The sequence below is a fragment of the Gallus gallus genome, chromosome 1 (genome assembly GCF_016699485.2).
Source record: "Gallus gallus isolate bGalGal1 chromosome 1, bGalGal1.mat.broiler.GRCg7b, whole genome shotgun sequence".
In the NCBI taxonomy this organism is placed as follows: domain Eukaryota; kingdom Metazoa; phylum Chordata; class Aves; order Galliformes; family Phasianidae; genus Gallus; species Gallus gallus.
Genome location: NC_052532.1, coordinates 1973449 through 1988549, shown reverse-complemented (window position 1 = coordinate 1988549; position 15101 = coordinate 1973449). Strand labels below are relative to the sequence as shown.

Here is a 15101-nt window from a genome sequence, read left to right as displayed (position 1 = left end):
CAAGCTGTAGGTGTCCCTGTTCATTGCAGGAGAGTTGGACCAGATGACCTTTAAGGGTCCCTTCCAACTCAAATGATTCTGTGATTCTATGACTGGAACACACAGTGTGCTACTGTTGCCATCTACAGCAAATTGATTGGTGAGACCCGTGCAAACGTAAGTCAAAACTTGTTGCCTCTTTACCATTTCTGAGTGTCTTTGATAGAACCAATCAACCCATTCTGAGCACAAAAAGGGTAGGCTGATGTACATGCAGGACAGCTCATCAGGAAGCTGTATATATTGCAAGCACAGCTCTATTAGAACGTAGTCCCTATCCCAAGTGTAGCCATTCCAATACTGAAATTAAATTTTGAGAACATTGGCTCTTCTGATGTCTCATCTGTTGTAATTACCTTGGAGAATATAAATCACATCTTGGTTCATCTCCCCTGTATTTATTTGTGGCACTGATGCACGGTTGTCTTACTGTGTGCCAGGGTGTGTGGATTTCAAAATCAGAAGACTGGGGACTGGAGATGCACTCATGGCATTGCTAGAAGGGATGAAGGCTGTGCAAGCCTTGTTAGCCTTCTTCTGATCAGCATTTAGGCTGCCTAAGCATGAGCATGTTTTCATAATTCAGACTTTTAATCAGTGTCTAGTCTTTTACAGATTCCTGTGCTGAGTGAATTGGGCTACGTTTTTTCTGTTTGCAATGCTTCATGCGTGGGTACATCATTCTGAGATTTCCTGTGACTTCTAGCAGCCTGCCATGTCCTTCAGTAGCAGAGGAAAGATGGGGACATCACTCAATCAAAAGAAACCATCAGAGAACCTGTGCATTGAAATGCAGCTGGCATATCTCCCTTTCCAGTTCACACACACCCATTCCATGCTCATTCCTGGACTTTATGATGAATTATTGTCACTAAATGTCTTTCTTCTCTCATTTTATTATTTGTTTCTCTCCTTCCTGTGCAGGTTTGGGCCACCTCATCTCTTGCATTCTTATCAATGGAGCCCACTACTTCAAGCGCATCAGTGAATCTGGCATCAAGAAAATGTGTAGGAACATTTTCATCCTCCAGCAGAACCTGACAAACATCACCATGTCACGTGAGGCTGACCTGGACTTCGCAAGGTGAGCTAAGAGCCTTAACTGTGTTTATTGTTATTTCAGTGCCCTCATGTAGCTCCTTCCAAAGGTTTCACCACCCGCCATGTGACTGGATGGGTGATACATTGAAGTTTCTAGGTACAACTGTTGCTTGGAATTTCAGCTGGATGCATGCGGGGCCTCTGTTTGCCCAAATGAGTTACACTTCAGTTTGTTGAAGACTTAAACTTAATCCATGTTGTCTTCCTTCACGTTCTCTTGCTCTCAAAATTGTAGCAAGACCAAAACCAAAATTGGACATGGTAGTTCAGCTGCAAGTTTCTTACCTGTTTTGCTGCTTTATTCACTGAAGGGGGATCGTTTGAGGCATAATCACAGGGTGTAACTCTCAGCAGAGCCGTGTTGTCTAAACCTCTGTGGAAGCAATTATAGAACCATAGAATCATTTGAGTTGGAAGGGAACCTTAAAGGCCATCTAGTCCAACTCCCCTGCAGTGAACAGGGATATCTACAGCTCCATCAGGTTGCTTAGAGTCCTGCCCAATGTGACCTTGAATGTCTCCAAGGATGGGGCATCCACCACCTCTCTGGGCAACCTGCGTCACTGCCTCACCACCCTTATTGTAAAAAAGTTCTTCCTTATATCCAAATTAAATCTCCCCTGTTCTAGTTGAGACCATTTCCCCTTTATCTATCAGAACAAACCCTGCTGAAGAGGCTGTCCTCTTCTATCCTCTTTAGATACTGAAAGGGCAGTGGGCGGCTGGGATCAAGAAACAGCCAAAAGAAGAGCCTAGAACTTGCAATTGAAGGCTTGTAAATTCAGATGACAAAAGTTTTGCATGACACACAGCTATGACCCTCTGCCAACACTGGTGTCACCATTTGGCCATCACTCTTGGAGACTGAATTACTGGAGAAGCATGACTCCCTTAGAGGAGGGAGAGTAGATATGACTGAGTGCCTCATTTACTTGGGCTCTCATATGGGGAATGATCTCATTATTGAATTAGTCTTTTCATAATAACATTGACATGGGGAAGTTATGAATGCTGAGGCCTGGGGGAGAGAGAAGAGAGTGAGAGCAATAGATCCATTACTAATTCTCCAGGGAATAAAGTTCCCAAATTGAATCTTTCCTTTTTAAAATGCCTTTTTTTTTTTTTCCTGATCTGTTGAAATGTTAAGTAAATTACCCCAGTTTTTTGGCAGGCAGAGCAGGGCTTGATCATATGCTGACAGAAACTGGCACCCAAGTAATGAAATGCTGACCAAGTGCTGTTGGAGGCAGCACCATGTGCTGGCCATTTTCTGATGGGTCTTTGCAATCTGGGTTGGACAACCACAGATCTGTGACTTGTAGTGCTGCATAATTTGACGTGGAGTTTGAAGGGAAGGGTGAGGAGGGAACACATTCCCCCCTTCTGGTCTTGCTTGATGGATGATGTGCCGTGCAAGCAGTTTTCACAGTATGAAGCACACATATACTGTATGGGCTCCATGGCACGTAGATTTTCTCCTGCACCATTTGAGATGCTGAGTGCCATCGAGATCTCACTGAGATACCTGTTCTGCACAGCAGCATGAGTTGCCATGCAGATTTCTTCCCATAATACAAATTCAACAGCTTGTTCCTGGGTTGTTTTTTTTTTAATTATTATTTTTTGGTGGGGTTTTTTTTTAGCTTTCTTGACTGCATTGCTTCCCTCTTTCTTTTGGGACAGACTTCTGTAATGTAGAGAATATGTTTTATTCTTTTGTTCTTCAGATGTCTCCTGAATGCTCATTATCTGGATTACCCTTTTACACATACAAGGCATCTTGTGCATCTGAACCCTGCCCTGCTCACCTGAATATACAATTACCCGAGCAAGTCCTCACATTACCCCAGGGACTCCAGTTACTGAGGTCTATTCCAACTATAAAACAAACACAACCATTCACACCCAAAAAACATAAAATATCATCAGTGTAGGATAAAAGTGATCTGTGCTTCTGTGATCTATCTCATATAGGAATCTGTAAATGCTTTGCGCAGTGGCTGACTACCAGTTTTGCCTTTTTAAAGGGGGAAGTGGAAAGCAAGTGGTTATTTCACATACAGGAGCAGTGGCAGAGTTGCAGAAGAAATGGGATGAGAGGGAATGGCCTCAAGTTGCACCAAGGGATGCTCAGTTGGATATTAGGAGAAACTTCGTCTCCAAAGAGTGATGATGCATTGGAACACATTGCCCAGGGAGCGGTAGAGTCACCACACCTGGAGGTATTCAAGAAATGTGGAGATGTGGCACTGAGGGACGTGGTTAGTGGGGATGGGTTGGTGGTAGGACTGGATCATCTTAGTGGACTTTTCCAGCCTTTATGACTTTACAGTTCTTCAAGGCTATTTATGTGTCCCGTAAAGCACTGGTAATCCCCTTTCATCTCTGTCCCAGTAGGTGACTTCATTCATAGGCAGTAGAAACCTCAATCAGGGAATTGGAACAGGGAAGATCCTCCTTTTCTGAAGCCAAAATCACACATAGAGGGTTCACAGCAAAATCCTACCCCATGTAACACAGGTGGTTCTGGTGAGACTCTTGCATGTTAAACCACATTCTCCAAAAGATTTGCAACCTGGAGGTGGCAGCAGGTTCTGGCAACATGTGCTGATTTGGGAGTAGTACCATGGAAAAGGGAGAATCTGTTTCAGGTGGGTTTTGTTTTGAGATCCTTCATTCACGGTGGAGTGGGGCAGGGAAACTCTCTGCAGAGAAAGCTGGAGCACATTTTCAATGGAAAAAGAGAAATTGCCAAGCTCTGTGAGTTGTAGGAAGGAGTATCTCCACCACAAGAAGAAAGTGTAAAATAGGCTGGTTCTGTCTGCTAAGGCGTCGCAAAAGGACGTGTATCAGTCACCCAGTTTCCTGCAAATATGAATAAGGTCTTCCCTTATGTGTGTTTGGTATCTAGGCCAGCAGAAATGCAGACGATGATTAGGACATCCACCATTATATCAAAGAAAAAGCAGTATTTTCTCTCTGTATATAGCATCTGGTCACATGCTGCAAAGTCTAGAATAGGGCATGGATTCTAAATACCTCCACGTTCTGTAAGTTTCAGACCCAGATTTAGATTTATGCCATTACAGGGATAGAATTCAGCTTCAAATACAGACTCCAGTCCAGATCTTTTCTTGTCTGTCTCCTTTACCTCCTCTTTATCCACCTGAAATATAATTATATGTTTATGCAGAGATTTCATCGGCTGCATTCAAAAAAGGCTTAGGCTTCTGTTGAGACTTATCCTTACAGAAAATATCCTTCCATTCTTAGATGTTCATTTTCCACTGGAAAAAAGAAAAAAACCACCACTTTTTCAAGCACGCAGTAGTGATAAAATTGCCCTGTTCCCAAAAGTTAATGGAATTGGTTCTGAGGGAAGGGAGGGGACTAGTGGTGAAATCTGGCTATTTCATACAAAGCAATATAATTCTAACCTCTGAGATAATGGGTTTTGAGTGATGCTGCTCTTCATTACTGGGTCTGAAAGCATCCGTCATAGTGAAGCAGAGGTGTCTGTACACCTAAAAGCAGATTAGAGGTTTCCCTGCTGCTACCATTCAAGCTAGCAGTTGCAGTGACCATCCATCCCAAAGGACCACCAATCTCTTTTCCTGCTGCTGAAGATGTTACCAAGGCCATTGGCTCTGACCACATCTTTCTAATAGATGTGACACCCACGTTGTCCCTGCTGGTGGATCCTGGCCACCCTGGAGAAGTCCCCACTGCAAAGGCACAGGGAGAAGGCATCAGCATGTCAGGCGGTTGTCCTCAGATCAGACATGAATAAAGCCTTGAAATGTAGTTCAGACGCCTGTGATCAAATGTGTCTGTATACAAAGTCTGCTTGAATTTTTACTGTTCACAAAAGAGAAATGACCTTTGCTTCTTCTCCCTGGCAAAATACCGCTGCAGCTGCTGCTCTGACCCCATTCCTTCATGCCCACGTTCTCCCAGTGACACCGGTGATGCTATGGTGTAAATGCTTGGATACTAACATCCTTGGGGCAAACACCTTCCCTGTGCCCATGCAGCCACCGACAGCATCAGGGGAGAGCTGCACCAGTTCTTACACTGATTTCAAAGGAAGTGGGGATTGCAAAACAGCAAATCCGTCTGAGCTCTGCTCTTGCACATAGAAAACCCTTAATTTTTGCTTGTAAGATTGCATGAGTCACAGCAGCAGAGTGGGTATAGACCCTCTGGATTTCATTCTAGCTCAGCTGGTAGCAAAAGGCAGTGAATGATCATGTGCTAAAATTCCCAGTGCAGATAGTCACACTGCTTTCAGCACAAACATCCATGGAGGTGGCAGAGCTGTCCCATCCAACCCTTTGAGGAGCAGGATTTTGGAGGGGGCTTTATTGCAGAGTACAGTTCTGATTTGGGTGCTCGGTACTTTGGGTTCCTTTCCTGCAAGCAGAGGACACTTTTGTTTAACTGTAGAGAGTTAGGAGAGATTTATGCCTCCTGCTCGATGCTGTCCCATACAAGTTGAATAAGCAATAACATGCTGCCATCTACTGGGTGCTGCAGAGGGTGAGGGTAGCCAGCGTGCCTTAGAGATCCTTATGCTCTAAGTCCTTTTCATTACCAGATATTATTTCTCTTCCTGAATTTTGTCGTGATATATACATGAACTTGTGCACATTGAACCCCACGTTAAGCAGATTGGAAACTGGATCCTCTTGATTCATTGGCAAACTGCTCTTCTGCTCTCAGGTCCCTCTGCAGTGCTCCTCCACTACCTCTCTTCACTTGTAGTTCAGAACTGGACAGCATTCAAAACAGCAAATTTGGGCCATTTAAGATTATTTTGTTTGAATAAACTTCACAGTGGTTGATTACAAAACTTGGGTGCCAAGTACCATAATATTAATCACTGAGTAAGGGATGAGGCATGGAACCAGGCATAGGGCTGTGGGCACAAGAGTAAAATAGATGTGGTCTGCCTGTGGGCAAGGAGCAGCCATTGCCTAAAATCTTGGGTCCCTGCTGACCTAAGTCATCACCTCTTCTCCATGTCGTGGAAAGGAATTTTGGTTCCAGAGTACAACAGAGCCACTTCCATCATGAAAGAGCCATGAGATTCTCCCAAACTGATGGGTTTTAAGATTTGGGGTGGAATTTCAACACACATGAAATGTTCTGTCCCTGCACGGCGGTGACAGCAGATGGCTGGAAAGTGTGCATGGCTCCCAGTACTGGATAAGTGCACATCTACCTATCCTATAATGTCTTGTTAGGGCTGGACAGCTGTATGGATTGAACCCCTTTTTATTTAAATCAGCTACCAATGGGATATTCTGGCACCTAGGTGTAAGCGGGCTGGTCTCTGACCCATCCCTCTTGGTTCAGTGTTAGAGAGAAAAATGCTTGCTCATAAAAACTGTATATGTGTTAGTCTGGAAGAATTCTTCTCTCCTCACTTTGCAACCCAATGTGGTCAGTGCTGTGGAAGGTAAAGCTCACCAATACTTTCTAATATGGATCCTGAGAAGACCCATCTGTATGGAGGAGTCAGAAGCAGGACAGGCTCTGGAAGAAAAGCTTTTCTTCACTGACAGCGTGGGAAAGATGTGTTATCTCCATCTCAATGCTGGACTCATGTTGTGTATCTGCAGAGCATGCCCTCATTTTGGTTTTGCTGTTTTTAATTAACAAAGCTGCTTTAGTTTTCAATTAAGGACCTGCTTACAACAAAATCTGTATTTTCTTTTCCTTTCTTTTCTCCCTTGTTTTCTCCCCCCTGTAGTTTCCACTGAGCTTTGATCTCAGTGCAGGTTTAATTAGCTGTAATTAGTGGTTTCACTGCATTAACCAAAAATCCCAACTATAAAGGATTAAAAACATCCCTCGGCTTGATGGCTCCTCGCCCTTTCTCCCCTTCTTCCCCTGCTTTGGGAGATCAGAGACTGTGTCCCCATATGGTCGTTCACCAGATGGGTGCTGCTGGGTGATGCCCCATGCATCCCAATCAGCCACCCCACTACATGTGCATTAAAACTATGCTGGAACAAATCACCCATCCACAGAGTTTAATTTCCAGTTAAATCTGCAGCTGCTGTGAGTTTCAGTAAGGCATCAATTTATGCCTTCGTGACATTTGGTAGAGATGCTTCTTGGGGCTTCTGACTCTGCAATACAGTACATTTGCAATAAGGTGCCAGCTCAAGACTGGAAGAATACTGGAGATCACAGATGGATCCCTGTTCATTGTGAGTCAAGTATTTCTACGTGGCACATCTGCATCAAAATCAGATGCTTCAGTCTTGTGCATGTACCCCATCTCCTTGTGGGGCCAGAAACCAAAAGTCTGCTTATCCTTTCCTCAGATTAAGAGTTTGATGAAGTTCAGATTTAAGCTGTACATCCATCAGTGTTTAAGAAAAGAGTTTGGACAGTTTTTTCTTTGAATCACTGGGTCATGGTACTGAGATGTACAGGAAAGGTAGCGCATCTTGAAGTCTGAAAATGGCTTTCAGGTCATCTCACCACAGCAATGGGAACTCATACTCTGAATCCCACATGCTCGCAAGGCTCAGAAGTCATCTCTGTCTGTCCAGGTTCATCATTTTGGGAAAGGATGCCTTGCCAAGGCCAGGAAATGCACTTCTTTTGCAGATTCACAGCCCTCATGGAAGTGGTAGGGTCACCATCGCTGAAGGCGTTTAAGAAGTGTGGAGGTGTGACACTGAGGGACGTGGTTTAGTGGTCATGGTGGGGATGGGTTGACAGCTGGACTGGATGAGGTCTTTTCCAACCTTAATGATTCTATGATCTTCCCACCTCATAGCATCCTGATGGACACCAGGTGAAAATAGAACCAAACACATCCAGTTTGTCCAAAATACTCTTCCCCAGAACAGCACTTGGTACTTTTCTCTGTCTCATCCCAAAAAACTACCTCTGAGATACATTCAATTTTATTACCTCTGCAAAACACGTAGATTGTGGCTGGTGATTGCATATTACTCCATGATGCCATTTTGCTCTTCCCATTCTTTGGGTTATGTCAACACAGCAGGCACTGATGCAACACAGTAAATTAGAGAGGGGAAATGATCCAGCTCGGGGGAAGGAGGGATATAGTTTGCTTTTTACATCATTTTTTCCTCATTTTTGGCTGGATCAGCTCCCTGGTCTGGTTCACAGCAGGCCTTGCAAACAGCTGTGCTGGCACAACCGAAGGAGAAGGAACAAACAACGAAATTAGGTGCAATGCTCTGAAATGATAACATTCCTGAAAATGGAACTTTGCCTTAAATTAGGTTAAGATATCAGGTGTGAATAAGAGAATTGCTGTAGGTAGCACCAGAGATGCAGCAGGAGGAACAAACACATCCTTATGCAGAAGGCATTATTACTCTTCCCTCCCCATCTTTGGCCTCACTCCAGCCTGAGGATGGACAACTTTTGTTCTCAAGTTTGCTGAGTAGCAGATTTTTTATTCACTGTGTGTATATGGGAAATGTCTTGCCTGCTGCTCTTTCTTCCCGTTAGAAAAAGAGTCCAAGATGGTGATTTGCCAGCTGTTCAGAAGCAAAGGACCTGACTCTTGGGGGATGACATTTCTCCTGCTTGTCCTTAAGTAATTTTCGCGTAATGAGAGCACTTGAGCACATGAAGATGGAAAGAATGTGGCTGGAACCACCGGGTAATGAGAGCATGTCCCTCCCTTCCTTTGGTGGCTGCTTGGATTAGGAATTCCTCAAGGAAGGGATTCTGCTAGCTTTGTAATTAAAACACTCACCAGGCATTTTGCAGAAAAAGAGGCCCTAGAAACCCAAAGAACACACACTCATGTCCAGCAAGGCATCCAAGCCTAAACTTTCAGATATATGCATTGACCCACTGGGCTGGTAAATACTTGCTCTCTAACTAAAGATCCACCACAGCCATGTCTTCGTCAGAGCTGGTTACCCTCAGTCCTTTATGGTGAGTGGTGAGAAGTGAGTGCCTCTAGGGTGTGATTCTCTAAACTGCTTTAAGCCAAGTGAAACAAGATGCAGGGCCACCTCAGCTGCTGCCCGGGCCAGGAGATGACTTTGCAGATGTGCACATCAACCCGTAAGCACCCCTGGGGGGATTTACACCAGGTAGCAGCCCCCTATTAAAGGGATTAGGGGTCTGAAATTGTTTGGCACTTCCTGCATCCCCAGTGTCCAAACGCCATGATGTGCAAAATCACATAACATCCTCTTTGCCAGTATCGCTCCATACAGCAGAAGCATCTTAAAATACCCATTGGGTGCTGGAAGGCGACGGACCTGCCGGGGCTTTCCACTGTTGACTCAACATTGAATTTTGATCAGCCATTTCTCTTTTTCCCGGAGGTGCTTTTAATCTTCGCACTGTAACCTTTAAAGATAGAGGTTTTAGCAGCCTCTGTAATGATTTTCATGTGGTTGTTTGAGTTGCTTCAAGTAAAGAGATTAATTCAATTTTCCTACACTGGAAATGGACTGAAAAACAGAGAGACTTCATTGACTTTCTCCTCTTGGTTCTTGGTGCGTTAGTGAAACAATCAATGGAGGTGAACTTCTCAGCCAGCCAAAGCCTGCATTCACATTTCCAGGGACACAAGCTCAGGAAGATGCAAATAAACATTTTTAAGAAGTGTTTTTGGCTCTTAGACTTGGCCACAGCACGTTTCCATTCTGCATTAACAGCACTGGGATATGTTCTCCTGGAAATGAATTACAAACTCCTCATTTATCCCTGGGGTGACAGTCTTTTGCTGATATGTGGTTTCTTGAGACTAATAAGTTTTGAATGTCTCTGGGAAAAAAAAAAAAATCAAAGTAATTACTTTATGTTCCCAAGCTCCTTATTTGTGTAGGTGCATGTGTGTTTATCTCTTTCTGTCATGCTGCATTGCTAATGGTAATTAAAGGGAAAGGATTTTTCTTTGTAGAAGTTTTTCTTGTTACTTTTTACCTTTAGTGACTTTGGTCTCCCTGGAAATACTGACCAGTTACGTGTAGAACTGCAGCCACTTCAATGTAAGTGCAGGAAATTTTGACTGTCCAGCTGAACTGGGTCATTGTGTTTACCCAGGCCTACAATACAAAGCCTTTGACACTGTCTCCCACAGTATTCTCTTGGAGAAGCTGTAGTCCGTGCCTTGGACATGTACACCCCTTGCTGGATAAAGAACTGGCTGAATGGCCAGGCCCAGAGAGTGGTGGTGAATGGAGTTAAGCCCAGCTGGCAACCAGTCATAAGTGGTGTTCCCTAGGGGTTGGTATTGGGTCCCATCCTGTTTAATATCTTTATTGATGACATGAATGAGGAAATTGAGTGCACCCTCAGTAAGTTTGCAAATGGCACCATCAACTACTCTGTCTGAGGGTAGGAAAACCCTGCAGAAGGGATCTGGGCAGGGAGGGAACTGATATTGTTCAATCTGGAGAAGAGGAGGATCAGGGGAGACCTTACTGCCCTCCCTGAAAGGAGGTCATGGTGAGGTGGGGGTCAGCTTCTTCTCCCACATAACAGTGAGAGGAAGAGAGGTGATGGCCTTAAGTTGCATCAGGGAAGATTCAGGTTGGATTTTAGGAAGAACTTCTACAAAAGAATGGTTGGGCATTGTAACAGGCTGCCCAGGGTAGTGGTCGAGTCACCATCCCTGGAGGTGTTCAAGAACTGAGGACATGTGGTACATTAGGGACATAGTTTAGTGGGCAATACTGGTAGTAGGTGAATGGTTGGACTAGATGATCTTAGAGGTCTTTTCCAACCTCAGTGATTATATTATTCTACTTAGAGTGGGTGTTGATTTTCTTTGCAGACCATGTTTCGAAAGCACATCCTGTAGGTGTGAGTCTTGGTATCCAGTGCCTTCTTGCTGGTGCTTCTTGCAAGTCATGGAGTACTTATCAGTGCCTGCTTTCTTCTTGGCTACACAGAATTCAGTAGTGTAGGTGTTTTCAGAAAAATGCAGCATGAAAACAAGTTGTAGGTTGTCAGCAATAATGTGGTGTCTGTTCAACATGTGCTTGTGACTCCCTGATAAATAAGTAGTCTTCTCTTCTCTTCTCTTCTCTTCTCTTCTCTTCTCTTCTCTTCTCTTCTCTTCTCTTCTCTTCTCTTCTCTTCTCTTCTCTTCTCTTCTCTTCTCTTCTCTTCTCTTCTCTTCTCTTCTCTTCTCTTCTCTTCTCTTCTCTTCTCTTCTCTTCTCTTCTCTCCTCTCCTCTCCTCTCCTCTCCTCTCCTCTCCTCTCCTCTCCTCTCCTCTCCTCTCCTCTCCTCTCCTCTCCTCTCCTCTCCTCTCCTCTCCTCTCCTCTCCTCTCCTCTCCTCTCCTCTCCTCTCCTCAAAAGACATGGCAGACCCCAGGTCTCCTAAGGCATTCAAGAGAGTGCAAAGGGAAGGCCATCCTGCATTTTGCTATTTCAAGGGACAAAGGTCAATTTTGTCCAGGCAAAAATTGACCTCAGAATTTCTCCATTCCTGCACTGCTGTGGCGCATCGCTCTGATACTGCCTGGCAATGCCCGTTGTCCTGACTCACACATTGGTGGCAGATGGCTGTCATTCAGCCAGTGCGGCTGTCACCTATGTGCATGCCGCATGTAGTGGCACAGCTCCCCTGCAAAGCAAACACATGCTGGTTTTTAATTCAAGACACAAGCAGAATGGCTGAAAAGGAGGGGTGGGCTTGTAAAGCTGGGCTTGTTTAGCTTGGAGAAGGGAAGGCTCCAGGGAGACCTCATTGTGGCCTTCCAGTACTTGAAGGGAGCGTATAAACAGGAGGGGGAATGACTGTTTGCAGAGGTGAATAGTGATAGGATGAGGGGGAATGGTTTTAAACTGAGACAGGGGAGGTTTAGGTTAGATATTAGGAGGAAGTTTTTCACCCAGAGGGTGGTGACACACTGGAAGAGGCTGCCCAAGGAGGTTGTGGATGCCCCATTCCTGGAGGCATTCAAGGCCAGGCTGGATGTGGCTCTGAGCAGCCTGGTCTGGTGGTTGGCTGCACATAGCAGGGGGTTGAAACTCGATGATCATTATGGTCCTTTTCAACCCAGGCCATTCTATGTTTCTATGATGATTCTATTCTATGACACCGTTTAAAAGACGTCAAGATTTGGCTCCAGGCTGCAGATCAAATCTGAAGAAACCTTCAGAGTCATCCCACAGGAACACATATCCCTGTGAGCATACGTGAATGCAAACCCCATGTCTGAACCCTCACAAATACTGCTCCAAAAATAGCTTTTAGAAACTGCCTTCTGCTTCCATGCTTAAAGGCAGGTTCTGCAGGTGTGCAGTTGTGCTGCAGGTGTGGTTACCTTCTGGGGGACTTTCCATGTAAATGCACAGCAAACAGCTATTAGAGAAAGGAGAGGTATTGTAAGAAGGGAAGTTTGTGTGAGACCAAAAGAAAAAAGGCAAAGAAAGAGAAGACCATCAGTATGGAAAGAGCAATCTTCCCAGACATTTGTCTGCAGCTGATATAAAGGTAAATATTGGATTGTCAGCTTGAAATGCATCTCTATTGCCTGGCTCCAGCCTGCAAATGGAAGCAATTAGAAAAATGTCCTGCCTTTTTCACAGTAGGCTGCTTCTTTCTAGCACAAGCTCCACAGATAGAAAGACACACGCAAGTCCTTAAGTAGCAGATTGGTTTACCCTGTCAGTCAGATCTCATTAGAAACTGCAATGCTTCATACCCGGTAAATCTGCTCAGAAGCCACAGATATTGGTGCAGTGTGATACGTTTTTAAGAATTGCCACTCATCACTTTTTCATGCACTGAAGTCATATCTTTTGCAGGGGTCTTTCTCTTAATTAGATAGAGCCAGGGAGCAGAGCGTTCCAACCTGCTGGTGCAGTGGCACCTAGGAATCAGAAATGCTTCACCTGGAAGGTGTACCAGTTGGCAGGGCATGGCTGATAGGGGAAGAAAATGGTGCAGAAATGACCAGTTCTGGAAAGGGTGGCTTTCAGAATCACATGAGTGAGGACAGGAACAGGGGGTGGCAGTGGCCCAGGGCCAATTCCTGCAAGAGGGAAAGTGACAGCATAGAGTCATGCCATACTGATGGGGTTAGGGTGGAGCAAGATATCTGAATGGTAGGGTGCAGTGTAGAAGTCACACTGCAGAGCCAGACAAGTTCCCAGCTCCTTTAAGTTATGTATGGACAGGGAAGTCCAAGAAATATAGCTCATACCTGTAGAAGTAAGAGCATTTCTCCGATTATCTTGGAGGCATCCCTCTGACTTAGCGAGTCCCCAGTGACTGGGAAAGTGATCCGGGGAATCATCACTGCTATATATCCAGGTTGGATATTAGGTGAAAATTCTCCTCAAAAAGAGTCACGAGGCATTGGATCAGGCTGCTCAGAGAACTGGTGGAGTCATCATCCCTGGAGGTCTTCAAGAAAAGGGCAGATGTGGCACAGAGTGGCAGGGCTTAGTGGGCATGGCAGGGATGGATCAGTGGTTGGACTGTTATCTTAGAGGTCTTTTCCAACCTTAATGATTCTGTGATTCATTGATCATTGACTGATCTCTAGGCAGGTGCTGTTGGCCACAGATGGACTTGGGACACCCGGACATGGTAGACCCTGCATTACGTGGCAGCTCCCTGGGTGCTTCTCTTCTCCTGCAGGGATGAGCAGACCCTAGGATCCCTGTGATCAGCAACACTGTGCCAACATGTTCCAACATGCATGTGCCATATGTATTCACCTTGCCATGTGCTCTAGGCATGACAGTCACACTCAACTGCTTTAGGACTGAACACATAGAACCATAGAATCATAAAGTTTGGAAAAGACCTCTAAGATCATCAAGTCCAACCATCCACGTACCACAAATATTGCCCCCTACCATGTTCCCAGGTACCATATCTACACATTTCTTGAACCTCTCCAGGGACAGTGACTCCATCACTTCCCTGGGCAGCCTGTTCCAGTGCCTGACCATTCTTTTGGAGAAGTTTTTCCTAATACCCAACTTGAAACTCAAGGACCTTAGGTTGTCTATGGTCCTTGTGTGGCCATCCACAGAATGAGGGTCATTTGAGCCCAGGGATCCACAGGCCATTCTGGGTGATGTTTCCTACATGGCCAGTAGAGTGCGCAACACTCTCAGTGTCACGCAGTATCACTGGGATTTCTTTTCCTGTGCCACCTTCCACATCTGAGTTGGCAAACAAAGTTCAAAGGCTGTTGTTCCACATTTGAGATGCTGAGAGCTGGGGCTGATGCAAAGGTCTTTGATTACATTGGGAACTTTCCTTTTTCAGCAGTACTAAAGCATTGATGATTAGGGTGGTAATTTGTCTTCCTGCTAGCGAATATTCTCACCTCTAGTTGATTTCATATGGTTCTATAGTGCCTTCCTCTAGAGCAAGGGACCACTGATCAGTATACAAAGAAGCCACAGCCTCACACAGAGACGACCAATGAGGCCATCTCCTGGATCTGGGCTCTAATCATGTTCTTACAGGCTTGAAGTTGCTTCATATGAGGACAAGTTGCCTTGCTGCAGCTTTGGATCATGGAAGAGCAGCTCCAGGTCATCTCTGAACTATTCAAGTTCATACAGAAGCATCCTATTTTCTATATTCTGCCACCTTAGTGTCTTTCATCATGAGCTTTCCCAGAAAAGCTGTGGTCCATGTGAGTTGGATTTTGGTTTGATTGTCCTAACCACCCTCTGGCTTCCAATCTATGAGAGGAAAATGCTGACCGCAAAGGCAAACTGTGATTTTTACAGCTAAATCGGGAAAGAACTGAGTAAACTGAGAGATGGTTCTTCAGCTGCAAAAGGTGACTGGCTCCAGGGCACAGAAACCCACAGGGAATACAGATTGGGCAGTTCCTGTCTGCCCAAGGAAGGTCCTTGTGGTGAGGCTGACGTTAAAAATTCTGACTCAAATGCAGGAAACACAGAGTTAAGGAGGTGAATTATTGATTGAGTGCAACTATTACCATATCTGACAGATGGAG

At 45.0% G+C, this 15101-nt stretch overlaps 1 protein-coding gene across 1 annotated transcript in view; it reads left to right on the top strand.

Moving 5' to 3' along the window:
• The window catches only part of EXOC4 (exocyst complex component 4), a gene marked incomplete at its 5' end in the record, with an annotated part of 409823 nt that overhangs the window by 380894 nt on the left and 13828 nt on the right, over positions 1-15101 (top strand). Inside the window, 1 exon segment of the mRNA NM_001199320.3 lies at positions 964-1123. Coding sequence (NP_001186249.2) covers positions 964-1123 — 160 coding nt within the window.